Below are 26,201 nucleotides of genomic sequence, written 5' to 3' on the forward strand. Positions count from 1 at the left end.
TCTTTAGTCATAGAGCCACCGTCGTGAGGTGACACAGCGTGGAAACAGGCCCTTTGGCCCATCTCGCCCACACCGGCCAACATGTCCCCAGCGACACTAGTCCCACCTGCCCGCGTTTGGCCCCTATCCCTCCCTCCTAAACCCGTCCTATCCATCTCACTGCTTCTTAAACGTTGGGATGGTCCCAGCCTCAACTACCTCCTCTGGCAGCTCGTTCCATACACCCACCACCCTCCCTCTGTGTGAAAAAGGTTACCCCCTCAGATTCCTATTAAATCTGTTCCCCTTCACCTACAAGCGACCCCTTGAGACCCGATCCCCCCTGAAGCAACTGTTCCCCATCCCTGGTGTAACTCCGACCACAAATCCTTCCCGCACTTCCCTTCCTGACACCCTGCCCAGTCACACACATGCCCCGGAAAAATTATGTTAACAGTGTTGGTACAAAAGTTAAAGCAGGCACACCTGGTGAGCTAAACACATCAGCTGACGGGGCATTAAAGACAATAGTTTCAGCAAGCAGGGAGTTATAAGGGTTGTTAGTACCATGTGGCCGGAGAAGAGGGTTTGTGAGCAGATAATTGCTTGTCATTCCTAAAGTAACAGGACAGAAAAAGAGGTGTCAGTCTTGGTCGTTCTCTTGTTAATCTTTTTCCAAATCTTTCAAACACGAGTTAGCGAAGGTGGGCCCTGTCTGTCCGTGACTCTCTCGGTAAACATGAGGCCGTGGCCGTTAAAACTAGAACGCATGTTATAGGGGATGCGTGGCGCCACGGTTTGGGAACAGCTCCATCTGAGTCTGCGAGGAATTGCAGAGAGGAGTTGTGGACGCAGCCCAGACCATCGCACAACCCAACCTCCCTTCCATTGACTCCATCTACACCTCACGCTGCCTCAGCAAGGCCAGCAGCACAATCAAGGACCACTCCCTCTTCTCTCCCCTCTCCCGTCGGGCAAGAGGTACAGAAGTGTGAAAACAAACGCACACCTCCAGATTCAGGGACAGTTTCTTCCCGGCTGTTATCAGGCAACTGAACCATCCTACCACAACCAGAGAGCGGTCCTGAACTACTATCTACCTCATTGGTGACTATCTGGAAAGTTGATCGGTCTCTGCTGGCTTTACCTTGCACTAAACGTTATTCCCTTATCATGTATCTGTACACTGTGGACGGCTCGATTGTAATCATGTATAGTCTTTCCGCTGACTGGTTAGCGCGCAACAAAAGCTTTTCGCTGTACCTCGGTACACGTGGCAATAAACTAGACTGAACTGAACTGATGTTTTAAATTCAGCTGACAGGGACATGAATTTAAACAGAATCTCCTCCCATACTAAGGAAAGTCTCATATTAAAAATAGACATGATGTCACAGGGCCATTTAGTAAGGAAATAGGCCATTCGGCCCAACTTGCTCATGCCGACCAGAATGTCCTATCTAGTCCCACCTGCCCACATTTAGAGTCAGGGAGTGGTAGAGTCACCCAGTATCGAAATAGGCCCTTCGGCCCAACTTGCCTCCTATCTATGCTAGTCCCACCTGCCCCGCGTTTGGCCCATATCCCTCTAAACCTGTCCTATCTATGTAACTGCCCAAGTGCCTTTTAAGTGGTGTTATGGCAGCCCTCATCAACCTCCACCGGCAGCTCGTTCCGTGCTCCCCCAAACCCATTGCGTGAAAAAGTCACCCCTTAGGTTCCTATTAAATCTTTCCCCTCTCGCCTTGAACCTGGTCCTCGATTCACCGACTCTGGGCAGGGACAAGAGGGAGCTGGAGTAACTCATCCGTTCAGGCAGCTTCTGTGGAGGGAACGGGCAGACGATGTTTCGGGGCCTGGAACCCTGTGAAGAAGGGCCCCCATCTGAAACGCTGCCCGTCTATCCCTCCACGGATGCTGCCTGACCCGCTGAGTTCCTCCAGCACTTAGCCAACACAACAAGTGGCCCAAGGGTCAGGGAGCTGAGGACAAGAAAGGGTCAGGGAGCAGAGGTCAAGAAAGGGTCAGGGTTCAGAGGTCAAGAAAGGGTCAGGGATCAGAGGTCAAGAAAGCCAGCTGGATAGGAATGAAAGTCTGGACAGTCACCCGTACTAATCAAGAATTTATCCATCTCTGCCTTAAAAATATCCACTGACCTGGCCTCTGTGACAGTGAATTCCACAGATTCACCCCCCTCTGACTAAAGAAATTCCTCCTCATCTCCTTGCAGGAAAAATGTTCCTGATGTTTTTTTTGGGGGGGGGGGGGGGGGGGGGGGGGAGTCCAGAACTAGTGGTCACACAGTTTAAGAATAAGGGGTCGGCCATTTAGGACCGAGATGAGGAAAAACGTTTTCACCCAGAGAGTTGTGAATCTGTGGAATTCTCTGCCACAGAGGGCAGTGGAGGCCAATTCACTGGATGTTTTCAAGAGAGAATCAGATACAGCTCTTTGGGCTAACGGGATCATTGGATAATGGGGGAAAAAGCAGGAATGGGGTATTGGTTTTGGATGTGAAGTAGAGGTTAAGGAAGGGGAGGAGACAGCAAGGGCTAGCAAAATTGGGAGAATTCAATGTTAATGCCATCCGGACGCAAGCAACCCAGGCGGAATATGAGGTGCTGTTCCTCCAATTTCCGCTGTTGCTCACTCTGGCAATGGAGGAGACCCAGGACAGAGAGGTTGGATTGGGAATGGGAGGGGGAGTTGAAGTGCTGATTTTGGATGATCAGCCGTGATCACATTGAATGGCGGCGCTGGCTGGAAGGGCAGAATAGCCTACTCCTGCACCTCTCTCACAGAGAGTGGCGAGTCTGTGGAATTCTCTGCCTCAGCGGGCGGTGGAGGCCGGTTCTCAGGATGCTTTCAAGAGAGAGTCAGATAGGTCTCTTAAAGATAGCGGAGTCAGGGGATATGGGGAGAAGGCAGAAGTGCTGATTTTGGATGATCAGCCGTGATCACATTGAATGGCGGTGCTGGCTCGAAGGGCCGAATGGCCTACTCCTGCACCTATTGTCTATTGTCTATTTTCGATGTTTTCCTTTCTAAAGGTACGCCCTTTAATTCTGACTCTCTATTTCTGACTTTGACTAACCAACCTCAAACTGTGTTTAATAACTATTTTCCTTATTTTTAACCAACTGAAGTAAGGTAGCTAAACATCACATTAATATTTAGGCCCGGGATAACTTATCACCCGATAATTATTTCACTTCGAGCTTGCCAACACTGCCTTTTGTTCTCGCTAATAGCTCAGCAAACAAACTGCTTTGATATTCTGTGCCCGCTATCAACATCCAGCTGAAGCCAGACACTAAATGCTGGAGTATCTCAGGGGGGACTGGCAGCATCCCTGGAGAGAAGGAATGGGTGACGTTTCGGCTCGTGACTGAAGCATCTCGACCAGAAACATCTCTCATTCCTCCTCTCCAGAGATGCCGCCTGTCCCAGCTGAGTTACTCCAGCATTTTGTGTCTGTCTTCGGTGTAAACCAGCATCTGCAGTTCCTTCCCACACAAATCAGCCTCCCACCCATTCCATTGTGTAGGAAGGAATTGCAGAGAGGACCCAAAATGCTGGAGTAACTCAGCGGGGACTGGTAGCATCTCTGGAGAGAAGGAATGGGTGACGTTTCGGGTCTGAAGAAGGGTCTCGGCCTGAAACGTCGCCCAACACTTCTCTCCAGAGATGCTGCCTGTCCCGCTGAGTTACTCCAGCATTTTGGGTCCATCTAAGGATAGAAGAGATGACTTTGGTGTCCACCCATCCTATTCTAATAGACCCTCAAGGATGAGAGACAATCTCATTGAAACATATAAGATTATTAAGGGTTTGGACACGCTAGAGGCAGGAAACATGTTCCCGATGTTGGGGGAGTCCAGAACCAGGGGCCACAGTTTAAGAATAAGAATAAGGGGTAAGCCATTTAGAACGGAGATGAGGAAACATATTTTCTCACAGAGAGTGGTGAGTCTGTGGAATTCTCTGCCTCAGAGGGCGGTGGAGGCCGGTTCTCTGGATACTTTCAAGAGAGAGCTAGGTGGGGCTCTTAAAGATAGTGGAGTCAGGGGATATGGGGAGAAGGCAGGAACGGGGTACTGATTGGGGATGATCAGCCATGATCACATTGAATGGCGGTGCTGGCTCGAAGGGCCGAATGGCCGACTCCTGCACCTGTTGTCTATTGTCAACACCAATACAGAACAGGGTGTGATTGGGTAGCTTAGCATGAACATTTAATTATCTAACTTGGTGTAACTTCAACTAACCCCCCCCCACCCTCTCTTGCCCCCTTCACCACCCCCCCCCCCCCCCCCCCAACAGTTCCACAGTTCCCTCTTGTGATTACACCTGCCCGAACCAACAACAAAACTCCATGCCCAAGGTCATCGTCCTGATCTTTTCTCACCTACAGTTCCCCCCCCCTACTCCGCCTTATTCTCAATCTCAAGAAGGGCCTCGACCCGAAATGTCACCCTTCCTTTATCTCCAGAGAAGTTCATAACTTCTGGGAGCAGAATGAGTCCATTCGGCCCATCAAGTCTACTCCACCATCATGGCTGATCTATGACTCTCGATCTCCTAACCCCCCCATTCTCCTGCCTTCTCCCCGCACACACCCTAACACCGTTACTAATCAGATGCTGCCTGACCCGCTGAGTCACCATATAACCATATAACAATTACAGCACGGAAACAGACCATCTCGGCCCTACAAGTCCGTGCCGAACAACTTTTTTTCCCCTTAGTCCCACCTGCCTGCACTCATACCATAACCCTCCATTCCCTTCTCATCCATATGCCTATCCAATTTATTTTTAAATGATACCAACGAACCTGCCTCCACCACTTCCACTGGAAGCTCATTCCACACCGCTACCACTCTCTGAGTAAAGAAGTTCCCCCTCATGTTACCCCTAAACTTCAGTCCCTTAATTCTGAAGTCATGTCCTCTTGTTTGAATCTTCCCTATTCTCAAAGGGAAAAGCTTGTCCACATCAACTCTGTCTGTCCCTCTCATCATTTTAAAGACCTCTATCAAGTCCCCCCTTAACCTTCTGCGCTCCAGAGAATAAAGACCTAACTTATTCAACCTATCTCTGTAACAAAGCGCTGTCACTCCACCACTTTGTGTCTACCTTACATATGGCTCAAGTTTTGCGTGCATAACTGATTTAATATGAACCCTCAAAGTCGTTGCACGACACTGCCATTCGCTGCCGTTAAATAAGATCCCATCTGGACTTATAGTAACCTCAATTCTGCATCCATTTGAGTCTCGGGACAGAGGGCGCAGCCTTAGAATAAAAGGACGCACTTTTAGAAAGAAGATGAGGAGGAATTTGCCACAGAAGGCTGTAGAGACCAGGTGAGTGGATATATTTAAGGCTGGGATAGGTAGATTTGTGATTAGTGCGGGTGTCAGGGGTTATGGGGAGAAGGCAGGAGAATGGGGTTTGGAGGGAGAGATAGATCGGGCATGATTGAATGGCGGTGTGGATTTGAAGGCCTAATTCTGCTCCTATTCCTTATGACCTTATGATCTTCAGTGCTGTGGGAAGTGTGATGGGGGAGAAGGGTCTACTGTTGGTAGGGGCTGTGGTGGTGCCATAGCCAAGGACCACCACAGCGTGTAGACCTCCCTCTCAATAACCGGGCGGCTAGTGTGGCTGGGACATTGCTGGCCAGTGTGTGGGCAAGTTGGGCCGAAGGGCCTGTTTCCATGCTGTTTCACTCTGTGAGAGGTGTGGAAGATTGCAATCTTCACGTGTTTCGACTAATGCAATCAACTCGACGTGCAAAAACGGAAGAGATGTCCTACAACTTTAGGCTGTGCACGCCACACCAAACAAGAACTCTTATGACATACAGGTTTTTTTTTCCCATTTTCAAGGCAGGCAGATAGATTCTTGATTAGTGCGGGTGTCAGGGGTTACGGGGAGAAGGCAGGAGAATGGGGTTAGGAGGGAGAGATAGATCAGCCATGATTGAATGGCGGAGTAGACTTGATGGGCCGAATGGCCTAATTCTGCTCCCATCACATAAACTTTGTAATAAAACTTATAAATTGGCCCCTCTGTAAATTGTGTAGGGAGCGGATGAGAAGGAATAACAGTACCAGTGTTAATCGATGGTCGGCATGGGCTCGTAGGGCTGAAGGGCCTGTTTCCCTGCTGTATCTCTAAACACTAAAACTAGGCAGGGAATGGAATAGTTCAGCAGCAATGGACTCACTACACTCACTCACACATGCCTGTTCTGAACAGCCACCTACTTAGTCCCAATCCTTTCCTCCATTTCTTCGGATATAGGCAATAGGTGCAGGAGTAGGCCATTCGGCCCTTCGAGCCAGCACCGCCATTCAATGTGATCATGGCTGATCATCCCCAATCAGTACCCCGTTCCTGCCTTCTCCCCATATCCCCTGACTCCGCTATCTCTAAGAGCCCTATCTAGCTCTCTCTTGAAAGCATCCAGAGAACCGGCCTCCCCCGCCCTCTGAGGCAGAGACTCTCCCACACCAGTGGTCTATGTTCACATATTCTGTTGTGCTGCAGTAAGCAAGAATTTCATTGTTCAATCTGGAACTAATGACAATAAAACACTTTGACTCTTGACTAGTGGAAACATCCTCTCCACATCCACTCTATCCAGGCCTTGTATTCACGGGAGTACAGGTTTTGGGCCAAAATCCACTGTGCAAACCATATGACTACTATTAGAGGTGCTGCAACTCACAGCCATGGTTAGTTCTGGCATCTGCCTGCACGTGCGTAGTTGGGAACTTTAGACTCTTTACAAGGTTAATTCCCGGGATGGCGGGACTGTCATATGCTGAGAGAATGGAGCGGCTGGGCTTGTACACTCTGGAGTTTAGAAGGATGAGAGGGAATCGCATTGAAACATATAAGATTGTTAAGGGTTTGGACACGCTAGAGGCAGGAAACATGTTCCCGATGTTGGGGGAGTTCAGAACCAGGGGCCACACAGTTTAAGAATAAGGAGTAAGCCATTTAGAATGGAGACGAGGAAACACCTTTTCTCACAGAGAGTGGTGTGAGTCTGTGGAATTCTCTGCCTGAGAGGGCGGTGGAGGCCGGTTCTCTGGATGCTTTCAAGAGAGAGCTAGATAGGGCTCTTAAAAATAGCGGAGTCAGGGGATATGGGGAGAAGGCAGGAACGGGGTACTGATTGGGGACGATCAGCCATGATCACAATGAATGGCGGTGCTGGCTCGAAGGGCCGATTGGTCTACTCCTGCACCTATTGTCTATTGTCTATTGTCTAGACTCCATGTTCAATCATGGCCACACCATCACGTCTCCCTCAGAACCTCCCTTGCCCCCCTCATCTTGTGACAGGCCCGAACTGGAGCCTGGGATTTTCCTGAGCTGATAGGGACCCCCCCGCCCGGGTAAAATCACGGGGTCAACAGAAATCCCCCCAAAATGTTCTTTCTGATTACATTTACATGTGTTTGCAGTATCATAAAGTCACAGTGTGGAAACAGTGCCCTTCGGCCCAACTTGCCCATACTGGCCCAACATGCCCCATCTACACTCGTCCCACCTATGTTTAGTTTAGAGATACAGCGTGGAAGCAGGCCCTTCGGCCCACCGAGTCCGTGCCGACCAGCGATCCCTGCACACCTACACTATCCTGCACACACACACACACACACACACACACACACACACACACACACACACACACACACACACACACACACACACACACACACACACACGCACACACACACACACACACACACACACACACACACACACACACACACACACACACACACACACACACACACACACACACACACACACACACACACACACACACACTACACACACACACACACACACACACACACACACACACACACACACACACACGCACACACACACACACACACACACACGCACACACACACACACACATACACGCACACACACACATACACACACACACACACACACACACACACACACACACACACACACACACACACACACACACACACACACACGCAAGGGCCAATTTTTTTACATTTACACCAAGCCAATTAACCTACAGTCCAAACCTGCACGTCTTTGGAGCGTGGGAGGAAACCGGAGCACCCGGAGAAAACCCACGCAGGTCACAGGGAGAACGTACAAACTCCGTACAGGCAGCACCCGTAGTCAGGATCGAACCCGGGTCTCTGGCGCTGTGAGGCAGCGACTCTACCGCTGCGCCACCGTGCGGGCCCTAAACACCTGCACGCGTTTGGCCCATATCCCTCCAAACCTGTCCCTACCCATGTACCTGTCTAACTGTTTCTTCAACGTTGCGATTTATCAGTCCCTGCCTCAACTACCTCCACTGGCAGCTGGTTGCATACTTCACGGGCCCATCCCACGCAGAGCAGGTTGGATATGAAAATAAGGAAAAGAAAAGGTTCTTCTTTTCCCTTGGCCTTGAGTTTAAGAAGTTGCTGCCATCTTCTGAGACGGAGGGACAGAGATGTCACGGGCGGGCGTTTTGGGCCAGCAAAGTATCTTTGTTTCGACAGATTTCCGCGGGAGACGTCAGGACGCGCAACAAAATGACATTTGGAGAGACACGAGTGTTTGTGAAAATTCGTTTTCTTACTACCAGGAACTGACCTTGGTTTAGTGTCGAGGTGCTGTTGATTTCACCTGAGATAAAGGAAGATTCTGATTGCTTTCTCACTGTGTCATTCCACATCCTTCTGATCCGACTCTGCAAACAGGTCAGATAGGTGAGGTGAGAGAAAAAAAAACAAAAAAAAACTCCGAGAGAGAGAGAGAGAAAAAAATATATATATAGGCCGCTCTTGCACGTTGAAGCCTGCCGGGTCGGGACTGAGCTCTGGCACGTCTGCTGACCTTCACGTCTCAGTCTCGCTCCCCCCCGCGCTCGAAGGGGATGTCGGCGCTCAATTGCGTCTCCGATCTGTCGGCACTCCCATCTACGCTGCATCTTCCTCGACCATCTTCCCCCCTCGACCTCTCGTTTTCACCCCTCACCCTTCCACACCTCTCGTTTCTCTCTCTGCCCCCCGAGTCTGAAGAAGGGTCTCGACCCGAAACGTCGCCCGTCCCTGCTCTCCAGAGACACCGCCTGTCCCGCTGAGTCACTCCAGCGTTTTGTGTCTGTCTTCGCTGTAAACCGGGGCATCTGCAGTTCCTTCCTACACATTCCAATCGCTCCTCTCTTAGGAACCTCGACTCCTACAGCAGCATATCTTAGTCTTAGTTAAGCTCTTCTGAATCTCCTCTCAGATCTGTGGACCTTTAAACGGACTTTGCTGGACTTTACCTTGCGCTGAACAGTATTCCCTTTATCATGCATCTGTACACTGTGGACGGCTCGATTGTAATCATGTATTGTCTTTCCGCTGACTGGATCGCACGCAACAAAAAGCTTTTCACTGTACCTCGAGTTAGACATGAGGATAATAAACTGACCTTGGGGGGTACACACGATATTAATAAACTAAGCTGAACTACGCAGCCTGACCCACTGAGATACTCCAGCATGTTGTGTGTATCTGGGGCATGAAGTAGCCACAGTTCCAACATTTTGCTCTGCTCCGCTGCGAAATCTCCTCCAGGTCTCCCCACTTTGACGAACTTCCCCTCCCTCTCTCCAGCGAGAGATTGGCACAGTCTGAAGAAGGGTCTCGACCCGAAACGTCGCCTATTCCTTTTTCTCCAGAGACGCTGCCTAACCCAGTTGAGTTACCCCAGCAGTTTGTGTCTATCTTCCCCAGAGTTGCTGCCTGACCTGCTGAGTTACCCGTCTTCAGACTGAAGAAAGGTCTGAAGAAGGTCTCGACCCGAAACGTCGCCTATTTCCTTCGCTTCATGGATGCTGCCTCACCGCTGAGTTTCTCCAGCATTTTTGTCTACCTTCGATTTTCCAGCATCTGCAGTTCCTTCTTCAACATTGAGTTACTCCAACACTTTGTGTCTATCTTCTCCAGAGATGCTGCCTGACCCATTGAGTTACTCCAGCACTCTGTGTCTATCTTCTCTTAGACTATACTAAGCCTTGACCCTGACGAGAGACCAATCTCCGCTGGAGGCCACCTTCTTGGTGGGGGATAGCATGCCCCAGTGGACCACGTGCCAACGAGGCTTGCATGCGATTCTGTGCTAAAATCCTTCCTGCCTTTAACGTCATAGAGTCTTACAGCAAAGAAACAGGCCCTTCAGCCCAACTTGCCCACACCGGCCAACATGTCCCATCCACACGAGTCCCACCTGCCTGCATTTGGTCCATATCCCTCCAAACCTGGCCTATCCATGTACCTGTCTAAATGTTTCTTAAAGGTTGAAGATAAACCACTTGAACGCCTTCGACTTGGACTTGACTAGAGACTGAATTTAACGGTTTGTCCATCGTTAACTCAGCTCCCGCTGCCTGGTGACACTTGCACGATATTCCATGGGACTATGCTCTTTTTTTCCTTTTTTTATTGTTACCTGATGCAGACACGTCTCAGTTTCTAGACACATTCAAAACCTTGCCTTTAAAATCGCTCTTCTCCCCTCACCCATCGGGCAAGAGGTACAGAAGCGTGAAAACGCACAGCTCCAGAGTCAGGGACAGTTTCTTCCCAGCTGTTATCAGGCAACTGAACCATCCTACCACAACCAGAGAGCAGTGCTGAACTACTATCTACCTCACTGGTGACCCTCGGACTATCCTTGATCGGACTTTGCTGGCTTTACCTTGCACTAAACGTTATTCCATAATCATGTATCTGTACACTGTGGACGGCTCGATTGTAATCATGTATTTGTCTTTCCGCTGACTGGTTAGCACGCAACAAAAAGCTTTTCACTGTACCTCGGTACACGTGACAATAAACTCTACTGAACCAAGGCATTGGGGCTTGAGAAACTTAAAGCACATTTCACCCATCCACTGAAATCATTCTGCATCTTCCAGAACGGAACGGTTGCACAGATTATCCCAGGCAATGTATGTATATTTTTTAATAGCTACAGGGGCAATGATTTATTCTAAGTTGGCTTGTTCAGTTTATGATCGGTCTATATGTGAAAGCAAATAGACTATCGCTAAAATGTTTTCAAGTCTCGAGTGGATGCAGCCCAGAGCCATCACACAGACTAACCTCCCTTCCATTGACTCTATCTACACTTCACGCTGCCTCGGCAAGGCCAGCAGCACAATCAAGGACCAGTCGCATCCCGGCCACTCCCTCTTCTCCATTCTCCCATCGGGCAAGAGGTACAGAAGTGTGAAAACGCACACCTCCAGATTCAGGGACAGTTTCTTCCCAGCTGTTATCAGGCAACTGAACCATCCTACCACAACCAGAGAGCGGTCCTGAACTACTAACGAGATTGCTCCCTCTCTCTCTCCCCCTCTCTCACTCCCTCCCTGATAAGCAAGAAATTGGCGACGTTTCGGATCAAGACCCAAAACAGTCACCTATTCCTTCGCTCCATAGATGTGCCTCACCCGTTGAATTTCTCCGGCATTTTTGTCTACCTTCGATTTTTCCAGCATCAGCAGTTCTTTCTTAGACACTCGTGCTATCTTTCATCGGATTTTACCTTGCACTAAACATTATTCCCTTATCATGTATCTGTACACTGTGGACGGCTCGATTGTAATCATGTATTGTCTTTCCGCTGACTGGTTAGCGCGCAACAAAGGCTTTTCACTGTACCTCGGTACACGTGACAATAAACTGAACTGTTAAACTTTCAGTGTTCCAAATAACTCTTCCACTGGCTCAAGGACAGCGGAGATGAAAAGATTATGCATGGTCCTCTCTCTCCTCACGATGACAGGCTAGAGCTGTGAATCGAAAAAGCTCTCTGTGTAGTTAATCAGGGATAAACGGATTATGCAGGATCATGGGATACAATCAAGTAATGTACCGACTTTAATCCGAGTCGACTTCACTTAAAGTGAAGTATTAGTAAAAATGAATCTGTTTGTTCATTTCATTGGAGACTGGGGCACTGAGCAGAAAAACATGCAATAATCGCTGGGATTATTTTTGGGACGGACACTGGATGCAACGTTAAGCCCCTGTCCGACTTAGGAAACCGTGTGGTTCCCGGAGGTTGCAGGTGGTTGCCGGAGGTTGCAGGTGGTTGCCAGAGGTTGCAGGTGGTTGCAGGCGGTTGCAGGTGGTTGCCAGAGGTTGCAGGTGGTTGCCGGAGGTTGCAGGTGGTTGCCAGAGGTTGCAGGTGGTTGCCGGAGGTTGCAGGTAGTGGAAGCAGGTAGGGAGGCTGACAAAAACCTCCAGGAACCTCACGGAAACCTTGGTTGGTTGGGGCGCAAAGTCTCCAGAGGTTTGCGTTCAGGTTTCCTAAGTGGGACAGGGGCATTACTTCACAGCAAGATTATCCAACGAGATCGGACACTGAAGCCGTAGAGGGAAGCTCAGTCTGAAGAAGGGCCTCAACGCGAAACGTCACCCGTTCCTTCTCTCCAGAGATGCTGCCTGTCCCGCTGAGTTACTCCAGCTTTTTCGGTTTAAACCAGCATCAGCAGCACCTTGCACCAAACCGCGGAGGCCCCTGTCCCACTTAGGAGACCCAAACAGCAACCTCTGGTGACCTTGCCTACTACCCAAAAAAAACAAAACAATCAAGATCGAGGTGACCTGCAACTTCCTACCATCTCCCACACATATGTTGAAAACCTTCCTCGACTATGAAGAAATCCGGCTTCGATTGCAGTTGTACAGGGTCTTGGTGAGACCACACCTGGAGTATTGCGTACAGTTTTGGTCTCCAAATCTGAGGAAGGACATTATTGCCATAGAGGGAGTGCAGAGAAGGTTCACCAGACTGATTCCTGGGATGTCAGGACTGTGTTATGAAGAAAGACTGGATAGACTTGGTTTATACTCTCTAGAATTTAGGAGATTGAGAGGGGATCTTATAGACACTTACAAAATTCTTAAGGGGTTGGACAGGCTAGATGCAGGAAGATTGTTCCCGATGTTGGGGAAGTCCAGGACAAGGGGTCACAGTTTAAGGATAAGGGGGGAAATCCTTTAAAACCGAGATGAGAAGAACTTTTTTCACACAGAGAGTGGTGAATCTGTGGAACTCTCTGCCGCAGAGGGTAGTTGAGGCCACAGTTCATTGGCTATATTGAAGAGGGAGTTAGATGTGGCCCTTGTGGCTAAGGGGATCAGGGGATATGGAGAGAAGGCAGGTACGGGATACTGAGTTGGATGATCAGCCATGATCATATTGAATGGCGGTGCAGGCTCGAAGGGCCGAATGGCCTACTCCTGCACCTAATTTCTATGTTTCTATGTTTCTATGATTGGACCTGCGACTAAAAGAATTATCGACAACCTATTTTTAGTCGAGGCCAGTTTTAATCTTGATGAAAAAATAGCAGCAACCTAGATGAAGCCTAAAACCACGTGGGAACCATTTTCGACCATTAGGGAGAGTGACCAAAACCTCCGGTGACCTCATGGCAACCTTTGGGTGGCGGGGAAGGTCACCAGAGGTTGCTGTTTGGGTCTCCTAAGTGGGACAGGGACTTTATGTCGACTTGTAGAGAGCATATTGACCAGGTTGCATCACGGCCTGGTTCGGCAACTCGAATGCCCAGGAGTGGAGGAGACTGCAAGAAGTGGGTGACCACTGCCCAGTCCATCTCCCCACCATCGAAGGGATCTACAGGAGGCGCTGCCTCGGAAGGGACCATCAACATCATCAGAGGCCACGCTCTCATTTCACCCCGGCCATCGGGAAGAAGGCACGGGAGCCTGACAAACCGTGACCCCTAGCTTCAAGAAGAGCTTCATCCCATCAGGCTTGGATGAAGGCATTCAAAGTGACATTAGCAAATTTGCAGATGACACAAAGCTGGGTGGCTGTGTGAACTGTGAGCAGGATGCTATGAGAATGCAGGGTGACTTGGACAGGTTGGGGGAATGGGCAGATGCATGGCAGATGAAGTTTAATGCGGATAAATGTGAGGTTATCCACTTTGGTAGCAAAAACGGGAAGGCAGATTACTATCTAAATGGCGTCAAGTTGGGAAAAGGGGAAGTACAGCGGGATCTGGGGATCCTTGTACATCAGTCTAGGAAAGTACATAAAGTAAGTCTGAAGAAGGGTTTCGGCCCAAAACGTCACCTATTTCCTTCGCTCCATAGATGCTGCTGCACCCGCTGAGTTTCTCCAGTATTTTTGTGTACCTATGAAAGTAAGCATGCAGGTACAGCAGGCAGTGAAAAAGCGAATGGCATGTTGGCCTTTATAACAAGAGGAATTGAATATAGGAGCAAAGAGGTCCTTCTGCAGTTGTACAGGGCCCTAATGAGACCACACCTGTGTGCAGTTTTTGTCCCCTAATTTGAGGAAGGACATTCTTGCTATTGAGGGAGTGCAGCGTAGGTTTACAAGTATAATTCCCGGGATGGCGGGACTGTCATATGCTGAGAGAATGGAGCAGCTGGGCTTGTACACTCTGGAGTTTAGAAGGATGAGAGGGCAATCTCATTGAAACATATAAGATTATTAAGGGTTTGGGCACGTTAGAGGCAGGAAACATGTTCCCGATGTTGGGGGAGTCCAGAACCAGGGGCCACACAGTTTAAGTATAAGGAGTAAGCCGTTTAGAACGGAGACGAGGAAACGCTTTTTCAGCCAGAGAGTTGTGAGTCTGTGGAATTCTCTGCCTCAGAGGGCGGTGGAGGCAGGTTCTCTGGATGCTTTCAAGAGAGAGCTAGATAGGGCTCTTAAAGATAGAGGAGTCAGGGGATATGGGGAGAAGGCAGGAACGGGGCACTGATTGGGGATGATCAGCCATGATCACATTGAATGGCGGTGCTGGCTCGAAGGGCCGAATGGCCTCCTCCTGCACCTATTGTCTATTGTCGACCCCTCCGTCCTAACCCCATTCTCCTGCCTTCTCCTTGATATATCTCCTTGATATATTTACTGAGGCGTATCTAATGCATTTCGTTGTCTCTGTACTGTACACTGACAATGACAATTAAAATTGAATCTGAATCTGAATCTGAATCTGCGCCACTGGAGATCGAGACCAAACCATTTTGTTTGTGGAAGTCCGAGATGATCCTGTGCCTTTTTTTCCAAAAGGGTCAATGGTTTCTCTCTCTCTGTATCATTTTTTTAAAAAGACAGGAAGTGCCGGAGTAACTGAGCGGGTCAGGCAACGTCTCTGGAGAACATGGATGTGGGACAGGAACATCCTTCAGGCTGATCCGGGGGTCAGGAGGAAAAGAGAGTGGGGGGGCGGGCCAAAGCCCTGGCGAGCGATAGGTGGATACAAGGGTAGCAGAGGGGGGTTGACAGGCAGATGGTTGAACAAAGGCCGTTGATGTAAAGAGAGAAAGGTCTGAAACAAAGGGATTAAATTGTGAAGCTAGAGGAAAGGATTTGGGTGGAAGGGGAGAAATCGGTTTGAGTTCAAGTGGGGCTCAAGTGAGGGGGGGAGGAGGGTTGATAGTCACCTGAAATTGGAGTGTTCTTTGTTGGGTTGGAAGCTACCAAGTGGAATATGAGGCGCTCAAGCTCATTGTATCTTTTATATGTAAACAGTCACGCTCAATATATCTTTTATATGTAAACCGTCACGCTCATTAGGCAGCGGGCCAGGCAGATGTTGGTGTACACCGAAGATAGACACAAAGTGCTGGAGTAACTCAGCAGGTCAGGCAACCTTTCTGGAGAAGAGGATAAGGTGAAGTTTAGAGTCGAGACCCTTCTTCAGACTCGACCTGAAATGCCAACTGTTGCCTTTTGACTCCAGAGATGCTGCCTGACCCGATGAGTTACAGCAGCATCTTGTGTCTAACTGCAGTTCCTCGTTTCTACAGATGGGTTTCTCTTTTTGCAGTCCCAGCCAACCTCACATCGCTGACGACTAATACTCGCTTAAAGTAATTCAAAGGCCACTCGCATCCTTTGAGGCACTTTGCTATTGTCAAAGGTGAATGCATACCTTACACACATAAAAGCCGAGGCAATCTCTTTCAACCTGGTCCAAGGGCAAAGACAATGCACAGTTGCAGCAATCCTAATGCCTTTGTTCCATTTACAATTCAACGTGTCACGAAGGTTGTTCACACACAGTCTCAAGAGATCAAAAAGAACTGCAGATGCCGGTTAAAATCGTAGACAGACACAAAATGCTGGAGTAAATAGAGAGAGTACAGAGGAGATTTACTAGAATGTTGCCTGGGTTTCAACAACTAAGTTACAGAGAAAGGTTGAACAAGTTAGGTCTTTATTCTCTGGAGCGCAGAAGGTTAAGGGGGGACTTGATAGAGGTCTTTAAAATGATGAGAGGGATAGACAGAGTTGATGTGGACCAGCTTTTCCCTTTGAGAATAGGGAAGATTCAAACAAGAGGACATGACTTCAGAATTAAGGGACAGAAGTTTAGGGGTAACATGAGGGGGAACTTCTTTACTCAGAGAGTGGTAGCGGTGTGGAATGAGCTTCCAGTGGAAGTGGTGGAGGCAGGTTCGTTGGTATCATTTAAAAATAAATTGGATAGGCATATGGATGAGAAGGGAATGGAGGGTTATGGTACGAGTGCAGGCAGGTGGGACTAAGGGGAAAAAAAGTTGTTCGGCAGGGACTTGTAGGGCCGAGATGGCCTGTTTCCGTGCTGTAATTGTTATATGGTTATATGGTTATAACTCAGCGGGACAGGCAGCATCTCTGTAGAGAACGAATGGGTGACGTTTCGGCTGGAGTCCCTTCTTCAGACAGACGTCAGGGGAGTGGCCGGGACAGGGATAGAATGTAGTCGGAGACAGTAAGTCCGGTGGGAGAACTGGGAAGGGGGAGGAGATGGAGAGAGAGGGAAAGCAAGGGGCTATCTGAAGTTAGAGGAGTCAATGTTCATACCGCTGGGGTGTAAACTGCCCAAGCGAAATATGAGGTGCTGGTCCTCCAATGAGGCGCTGGGCCTCACTCTGACAATGGAGGAGGCCCAGGACAGAAAGGTCAGATTGGGAATGGAGGGGGGGAGGTGAAGTGCTGGGCCACCGTGAGATCGGGTAGGTTCAGGCGGACTGAGCGGAGGTGTCCAGCGAAACGATCGCCGAGCCTGCGCTTGGTCTCGCCGATGTAGAGAAGTTGACACCTGGAACAGCGGATACAGTAGATGAGGTTGGAGGGGGTGCAGGTGAACCTCTGCCTCACCTGGAAAGACTGTTTGGGTCCTTGGATGGAGTCGGAGTCGAGGGGGGGAGGTAAAGGGAGGTAAACATAGAAACATAGAAATTGGGTGCAGGAGTAGGCCATTCGGCCCTTCGAGCCTGCACCGCCATTCAATATGATCATGGCTGATCATCCAACTCAGTAGCCCGTACCTGCCTTCTCTCCATACCCCCTAATCCCCTTAGCCACAAGGGCCACATCTAACTCCCTCTTAAATATAGCCAATGAACCGTGGCCTCAACTACCCTCTGTGGCAGAGAGTTCCAGAGATTCACCACTCTCTGTGTGAAAAAAGTTCTTCTCATCTCGGTTTTAAAGGATTTCCCCCCTTATCCTTAAGCTGTGACCCCTTGTCCTGGTCTTCCCCAACATCGGGAACAATCTTCCTGCATCTACGCTGTCCAACCCCTTAAGAATTTTGTAAGTTTCTATAAGATCCCCTCTCAATCTCCTAAATTCTAGAGAGTATAAACCAAGTCTATCCAGTCTTTCTTCATAAAACAGTCCTGACATCCCAGGAATCAGTCTGGTGAACCTTCTCTGCACTCCCTCTATGGCAATAATGTCCTTGCTCAGATTTGGAGACCAAAACTGTACGCAATACTCCAGGTGTGGTCTCACCAAGACCCTGTACAACTGCAGTAGAACCTCCCTGCTCCTATACTCAAATCCTTTTGCAATGAAAGCTAACCTCCGACCATAATCCTACTGACACTTTTGCCCCCTCCAACGGGATCCCACCACCTGGCCACATCTTCCCATCTCCTCCCCTCTCTGCTTTCCGCAGAGGCCGTCTCCCTCCGCAAATCCCTGGTCAACTCGCCCCTTCCCACCACAACGGATACGCCCTAAAACCTACATCCTTACGCCATTGGAAAGCGCCCCCATATCTTAAAGAAACTGGGGGTCACATCTTAGGAAGAAGTTTCGAAGTTTCAAATGGTACTGGATCTTCGAAATGATCCGAGCGTGGAATGGGCTGAAAGGAACAAGTGCTGGAGTAACTCAGCGGGTCGGGCAGCATCTCTGGAGAACGCGGGCAGGCGATCCTTTGGGCCCGGGACTCTTGTTCAGGCACCTACCATCAGCGTCCACACCGACTAGGAATGGTGAGGCCTCATCCTCAAGAGGTGGTGAGGAGGTTCACAAGTTATAGGAGTAGAATTAGGCCATTCGGCCCATCGTGTCTAATCCACCATTCAATCATGGCTGATCTATCTCTGCCTGCTAATCCCATTTTCCTGCCTTCTCCCCATAACCCTCGACACCCGTTCTAATCAACAATATGTCTATCTCCGCCTTAAACATATCCACTGACTTGGCCTCCACAGCCCCCCTGAGGCAATGAGTTCCACAGTTTCACCACCCTCTGACTAGAGAAGATCCTCCTCACCTCCTTTCCAAAAACGTGCCCTTTAATACTGAGGCTATGTCCTAGCCCTCTAGTCCCAGACTCTCCCACTAGTGGAAACATCCTCTCCACATCCACTCTATCCGGGCCTTTCATTATTCTGTAAGTTTCAATGAGGTCCCCCCCTCGACCTTCTAAACTCCAGTGAGTACAAGCCCAGTGCCGTCAAACGCTCATCATATGTTAACCCCACTCATCCCTGGGATCATTCTTGTAAACCTCCTCTGGCCCCTCTCCGGAACCAGCGCATTCGCCTTCAGATTTGGGGCCCAAATTTCGCCTATGAAACGCCACCTATGGATTTAATGGGCTGTTCTGTGCAGACTCTGCTGGCTGGGGTGATTATGCTTATGTACGGGGAATAGCCTCGTGCGAGATGGTTGCAACAACTGTATTTCCCTGTACCTGGTCCACAGGACAATGAACAAAACCATCGAACCACTGAATCCAGAGATGATACCTGACCCTTCAGAGATACAGCGCGGAAACAGGCCCTTCGGCCCACCGAGTCCGTGCCGGCCAGCGATCACCCCCGCACACTAACACTATCCTACACACACTAGGGACAATTTACACTTACACCGAGCCAATTAATCTACAAAGCTGCACGTCTTCGGAGTGCGGGAGGAAACCGAAGGTCCCGGAGAAAGCTGGGGCAGGTCACGGGGAGAACGTGCAAACTCCGTAGAGACAGCGCCTGTAGTCGGGATGGAACCCGGGTCTCTGGCGCTGTGAGGCGGCAACTCTACCGCTGCGCCACCGTTTCCTTTGGTTTTCCTCCCACACTCCAAAGACGTGCAGGTTTGTAGGTTGATTGGCTTGGTGTATGTGTAAATTGTCCGTGGTGTGTGTAGGATCGTGTTAGCGTGCGGGGATCGCTGGTTCTGTTTCCTGTGTCGCTAAACTAAATCTTTGAACTAAAAAGACACAACAGGGGGCTGGGGTTAGGGTGAGGGTGGGAGGGGTGAATGAACAGCACAGACATCGGTCAAACTGTTACATAGAGGACCCTCTTCCAATGGGATAATGGGAGAGGACACAATCCAGGCACAGAGTTAGCGGGAGGGGGTGGGAGTCGAACTTCGTTAGAGAAAGCGGTCAGCTTTTACACATTGCAACATGCAGCCCGATGCCCAAGGCTGGCAAGCACGTCAAGAAATACTGCACGGTGGCACAGCGCTAGAGTTGCTGCCTCACAGCGCCAGAGACCCGGGTTCCATCCCGACTACGGGCGCTGTCTGTACGGAGTTTGCACGTTCTCCCCGTGGCCTGCGTGGGTTTTCTCCGAGATCTTCGGTTTCCTCCCACACTCCAAAGACACGCAGGTTTGTAGGTTAATTGGCTTGGTGCAAATGTAAAATTGACCCCAATGTGTGTGTGGGTGTGTGTGTGTAGGATAGTGTTAGCGCGCGGGGATCGCTGGTCGAGGCGGACTCGGTGGGCCGAAGGGCCTGTTTCCACGCTGTATCTCTACAGTAAAATGAAAGACAAAACACTCCGTTTCCAGGAACCCAGAAGCGGGGGCAATTGTCGACTTGAGAACATGATACCATCCAGTCAACTCCTTATCTATAGAAACATAGAAATTAGGTGCAGGAGTAGGCCATTCGGCCCTTCGAGCCTGCACCGCCATTCAATATGATCATGGCTGATCATCCAACTCAGTATCCTGTACCTGCCTTCTCTCCATACCCCCTGATCCCCTTAGCCACAAGGGCCACATCTAACTCCCTCTTAAATATAGCCAATGAACTGTGGCCTCGACTACCCTCTGCGGCAGAGAGTTCCAGAGATTCACCACTCTCTGTGTGAAAAAAGTTTTTCTCATCTCGGTTTTAAAGGATTTCCCCCTTATCCTTAAACTGTGACCCCTTGTCCTGGACATCCCCAACATCGGGAGCAATCTTCCTGCATCTAGCCTGTCCAACCCCTTAAGAATTTTGTAAGTTTCTATAAGATCCCCTCTCAATCTCCTAAATTCTAGAGAGTATAAACCAAGTCTATCCAGTCTTTCTTCATAAGACAGTCCTGACATCCCAGGAATCAGTCTGGTGAACCTTCTCTGCACTCCCTCTATGGCAATAATGTCCTTCCTCAGATTTGGAGACCAAAACTGTACGCAATACTCCAGGTGTGGTCTCACCAAGACCCTGTACAACTGCAGTAGAACCTCCCTGTTCCTATACTCAAATCCTATCTGTGTCTATAGCTACATCCTGGAAGGAACTGCAGACGCTGGTTCACAGCGAAGAGAGACACAAAGTGCTGGAGTAACTCAGTGGGGCAGGCAACATCTCGGGAGGGAAGGAAGGAAGGAATGGGTGACGTTTCGGGGCGGGACCCTTCTTCAGACTGAGAGTCAGGGGAGAGTGAAACACAGAGATAAGGGTGGGTAAGGTGTGAAAACAAGACATCAAAAGAGATGAGATCAAGGAAAATGTAGAAGAGATCATTGTCAGCTGGGAGAAGTTGACAACGATGCAAACAGAGATAAGATTTAATCAGGACAGTCAGACCGGTGGGAGAACTGGGAAGGGGGAGGGGATGGAGAGAGGGGTTACTTGAAGTTTGAGAAGTCAATGTTCATACCGCTGGGGTGTAAGCTGCCCAAGTGAAATATGAGGTACTTACAAAATTCTTAAGGGGTTGGACAGGCTAGATGCAGGAAGATTGTTCCCGATGTTAGGGAAGTCCAGGACAAGGGGTCACAGCTTAAGGATAAGGGGGAAATCCTTTAAAACCGAGATGAGAAGAACTTTTTTCACGCAGAGAGTGGTGAATCTCTGGAACTCTCTGCAACAGAGGGTAGATGAGGCCAGTTCATTGGCTATATTTAAGAGGGAGTTAGATGTGGCCCTTGTGGCTAAGGGGATCAGGGGGTATGGAGAGAAGGCAGGTACGGGATACTGAGTTGGATGATCAGCCATGATCATATTGAATAGCGGTGCAGGCTCGAAGGGCCGAATGGCCTACTCCTGCACCTAATTTCTATGTTTCTATGTTTCTATGTTCCTTCATTTTGCGCTGGGCCTCACACTGACAGTGGAGGAGGCCCAGGACAGAAAGGCCAGTGTGGGAATGGGAGGGGGAGTTGAAGTGTTTGGCAACTGGGAGATTTAGACGGACTGAGCAGAGGTGGTTACAGCAGCATTTTGTGTCCCTTGTTATACAGCCAATGCAGCCATTCCAAGATGGAAAAGGCCCCTATGATCTACATTTCAAATGATAACAGTTTTGACAACACTTCCTCCAATCAGTTCAATGCCAATGTCCTTTCCCAAAGAGTCTTTGTCTCCCTGCTGTAAATAATTCCTTGGCCATTCCAAATCGAGTGAACATGTGATGAAAGAATGGGTCGACTGGGCTTGTATTCGCTGGAATTTAGAAGGATGAGTGGGGATCTTATAGAAACATACACAATTGTGAACGGATTGGACAGGCTTGATGCAGGAAAAATGTTTTAAGGGAGAAAAAATGTTGGCCAAAGTATAAATGGATGGATCAGCCATGGATCTCATAGAAACATGGGATTGGATTCTTAAGAGATTGGACAGGTTAGATGAGGGGAAAATGGTTCCCATATTTGGGGGAGTCCAGAACCATGGGTCACACAGTGTAATAATAATGGGGTGGCCATTTAGGACGGAGATGAGGAAAAACTTTTCTCACCCAGAGAGTTGTGAATCTGTGGAATTCTCTGCCACAGAAGGCAGTGGAGGCCGATTCACTGGATGTTTTCAAGAGAGAGTTAGGTTTAGCTCTGTGGGTTAATGGGATCAAGGGATATGGGGAAAAAGCAGGAGCGGGGTACTGATTGTGGATGATCAGCCGTGATCATAATGAATGGCGGTGCTGGGTCGAAGGGCCGAATGGCCTACTCCTGCACCTATTGTCTATGTTTCCACATCTCCTCCTCCCTCCCCAATGTAGTTTTGGACATTACCATCCTATCTGATTGTTCTGGACTTTAGACTGGAGAGATACTGCGCAGAAACAGGCCCTTCGGCCCACCGAGCCCGTGCCGACCAGCGATCACCCCGCACGCTAGCAGTATCCTACACACACTGGGGACAATTTACCGAAGCCGATTAACCTGCAAGCCCGCACGTCTTTTGGAGTGTGGGAGGAAAGCGGAGCACCTGGAGAAAACCCACGCAGGTCGCGAGGAGAACGTACAAACTCCGTACAGACAGCGCCCGTGGTCGGGTTGAACCCGGGTCTCTGACGCTGTGGGGTAGCGGGTCAACCGCTGCATCGCCGTGCCAACCCCCACTCCGTCCAGTTTGAAATCCAGCGACCTCCAGTCCCACCCTGCACCGCCTGGGATATGTGTGTGTGTGTGTGTGTGTGTGTGTGTGTGTGTGTGTGTGTGTGTGTGTGTGTGTGTGTGTGTGTGTGTGTGTGTGTGTGTGTGTGTGTGTGTGTGTGTGTGTGTGTGTGTGTGTGTGTGTGTGTGTGTGTGTGTGTGTGTGTGTGTGTGTGTGTGTGTGTGTGTGTGTGTGTGTGTGTGTGTGTGTGTGTGTGTGTGTGTGCGTATGTGTGTGTCAGTGTGTGTGTCTGTGTGTGTGTGTGTGTGTGTGTGTGTGTGTGTGTGTGTGTGTGTGTGTGCACAGTGTGTGTGCCCGTGTGTGTGTGTGCATGATGGTGTGTGTCTCGTGTGCGTGTGTGTGTGTTTGCGTGGGCTATATGCGCACATTCAGTGTGTGCATGCCTGTGGGCGAGTGTGCGTGCGTGTGTATCTGAGTGGCCCGTGTGCACAGTGTGTGCACAGTGCGTGTGTGCCCGTGTGAAAGAGTGCATGATGGTGTATTTGCGTGGGCGTGTGTGCAGTGTGTGCGTGTCTACGAGTGTGCATGGGCGTGTGTGCACAGTGTGCGTGGGCGTGTGTGCACAGTGTGTATGTGTCCTCCCCGCCCCCTCTCCTCCCACCACCACCACTGCGTGGCCCCAGGGTGTACCTGACTGCCGGAGGAGTAGCGAGCACTGGTCCTGTTGGTGGATGGTTTGGTTGAACTGTGGGAGGTCTCTGTGGTCAGCCGGTTGCAGCAGTTGGCGTGGCGGAAACACTTGATATACTCCTTGCGCACCTGTGGGAAGGAAGAGCAGCGTGGGGGTTAGAGGCCGTACAAAAGCACAACGGCACATTATTGTCATGTGTACCGAGGTACAGTGAACAGCTTTTGTTGCGCGCTAACCAGTCAGCGGAAAGACAACACATGATTACAATCGAGCCGTCCACAGTGTACAGATACATGATGGAGGGAATAACGTTTACTTATTCTGTAGGCGGCATGGTGGCACAGCGGTAGAGTTGCTTCCCCACGGCGCCAGAGACCCGGGTTCCATCCTGACTATGGGCGCTGCCCGTACGGAGTTTGTAAGCTGCGCTGGTTTTCACCGGTTTCCTCCCATACTCCAAAGGCGTGCAGGTTTGTAGGTTAATTGCCTTGGTATAATTGTATACTGTCCCCAGTGTGTGTAGGATAGTGTTAATATGCGGGGACCGCTGGTCAGCACGGACTCGGTGGGCCGAAGGGCCTCTTTCTCTAAACAAAACTAAACTGGTCAAAGATAGTCCGAGGGTCACCAATGAGGTAGATAGTAGTTCAGGACTGCTCTCTGGTTGTGGTAGGATGGTTCAGTTGCCTGATAACAGCTGGGAAGAAACTGTCCCCGAGTCTGGAGGTGTGCGTTCGTTTTCACACTTCTGTACCTCTAGCCCGATGGGAGAGGGGAGAGGGGAGAGGGGAGAGGAGGAGGTGGTGGTCTGCAGCTTACACAATTAGTGTGGTTTAGTTTCGAGGTGCAGCATATAAACTGGCCCTTCGGCCCACCGAGTCCGTGCCGGCCAGCGATCCCCGCACACTGACCCTACCCTACACACAGTGGGGTCAATTTACATTTATGCCAAAGTCAATTAACCTACAAACCTGCACGTCTTTGGAGTGTGGGAGGAAACTGGAGATAGACAATAGACAATAGACAATAGGTGCAGGAGGAGGCCATTCGGCCCTTCGAGCCAGCACCACCATTCAATGTGATCAAGGCTGATCATCCCCAATCAGTACCCCGTTCCTGCCTTCCCCCCATATCCCCTGACTCCGCTATCTTTAAGAGCCCTATCTACCTCTCTCTTGAAAGTATCCAGAGAACCTGCCTCCACCGCCCTCTGAGGCAGAGAATTCCACAGACTCATCACTCTCTGTGAGAAAAAGTGTTTCCTCGTCTCCGTTCTAAATGATCTCGGAGGAAGACCCACGCGGGTCACGGGGAGAGCGTACAGACAGCGCCCGTAGTCGGGATGGAACCCGGGTCTCTGGCGCTGCGAGGCAGCAACTCTACCGCTGCGCCACCGCGCTGCCCGGTTGCTGTGATTCACACCTAGTGTGTAAGCGGATGGGTGGAAGATGGTAGAGGTTCATGAGTATGTGTGAGCGTGTGTGTCAACATATGGTGTCAACGAGGAGTGGGCGTCACAGACTCACGCTCCAGATCTGCTTCCCGCCGCTCCCACTGTCTCACGGAGTTTGCACGCCATCCTTGTGTCTGCGTTGCTTTCTTCCGGGTGCTTACTTTTAACTCAGTTTAGTTTCCAGATACAGCAGGGAAACAGGCCCTTCGGCCCTACCGAGTCCGCGCCGACCAGCGATTCCCCGCGCACTAACACTGTCCCATTAAGGCGGCGGAGGCCAAGTCAGCGGATATAGAAACATAGAAATTAGGTGCAGGAGTAGGCCATTCGGCCCTTCAAGCCTGCACCGCCATTCAATATGATCATGGCTGATCATCCAACTCAGTATCCCGTACCTGCCTTCTCTCCATACCCCCTGATCCCCTTAGCCACAAGGGCCACATCTAACTACCTCTTAAATATAGCCAATGAACTGGCCTCAACTACCCTCTGTGGCAGAGTTCCAGAGATTCACCACTCTCTGTGTGATAAAAGTTCTTCTCATCTCGGTTTTAAAGGATTTCCCCCTTATCCTTAAGCTGTGACCCCTTGTCCTGGAGTTCCCTAACATCGGGAACAATCTTCCTGCATCTAGCCTGTCCAACCCCTTAAGAATTTTGTAAGTTTCTATAAGATCCCCTCTCAATCTCCTAAATTCTAGAGAGTATAAACCAAGTCTATCCAGTCTTTCTTCATAAGACAGTCCTGACATCCCAGGAATCAGTCTGGTGAACCGTCTCTGCACTCCCTCTATGGCAATAATGTCCTTCCTCAGATTTGGAGACCAAAACTGTACGCAATACTCCAGGTGTGGTCTCACCAAGACCCTGTACAACTGCAGTAGAACCTCTCTGCTCCTATACTCAAATCCTTTTGCAATGAAAGCTAACATACCATTCGCTTTCTTTACTGCCTGCTGCACCTGCATGCCTACCTTCAATGACTGGTGTACCATGACACCCAGGTCTCGCTGCATCTCCCCCTTTCCCAATCGGCCACCATTTAGATAATATTAGATACCATTTGGACATGTTTTCAGGCAGAGTCCAAATCCATTCTCTCCACAGATGCTGCCTCACCCCGCTGAGTTACTCCAGCGTTTTGTGTCCACCTTCGATTTTGCCCGCAT

The 26,201-nt window shown here is 49.9% G+C and overlaps 1 protein-coding gene across 1 annotated transcript in view; it reads right to left on the reverse strand.

The window, feature by feature from the left end:
- LOC129701301 (adhesion G protein-coupled receptor L2-like) overlaps positions 1 to 26,201 on the reverse strand; it is a 127,610-nt gene that overhangs the window by 11,554 nt on the left and 89,855 nt on the right. The window contains exons 16-17 of the mRNA XM_055642466.1: positions 23,580 to 23,708; positions 8,637 to 8,733 (exon numbers count right to left, since the gene is read on the reverse strand). Coding sequence (XP_055498441.1) covers positions 8,637 to 8,733; positions 23,580 to 23,708 — 226 coding nt within the window. The remainder of the gene's footprint in view (positions 1 to 8,636; positions 8,734 to 23,579; positions 23,709 to 26,201) is intronic.

This window comes from Leucoraja erinacea, chromosome 10, assembly GCF_028641065.1.
Source record: "Leucoraja erinacea ecotype New England chromosome 10, Leri_hhj_1, whole genome shotgun sequence".
NCBI lineage: Eukaryota > Metazoa > Chordata > Chondrichthyes > Rajiformes > Rajidae > Leucoraja > Leucoraja erinaceus.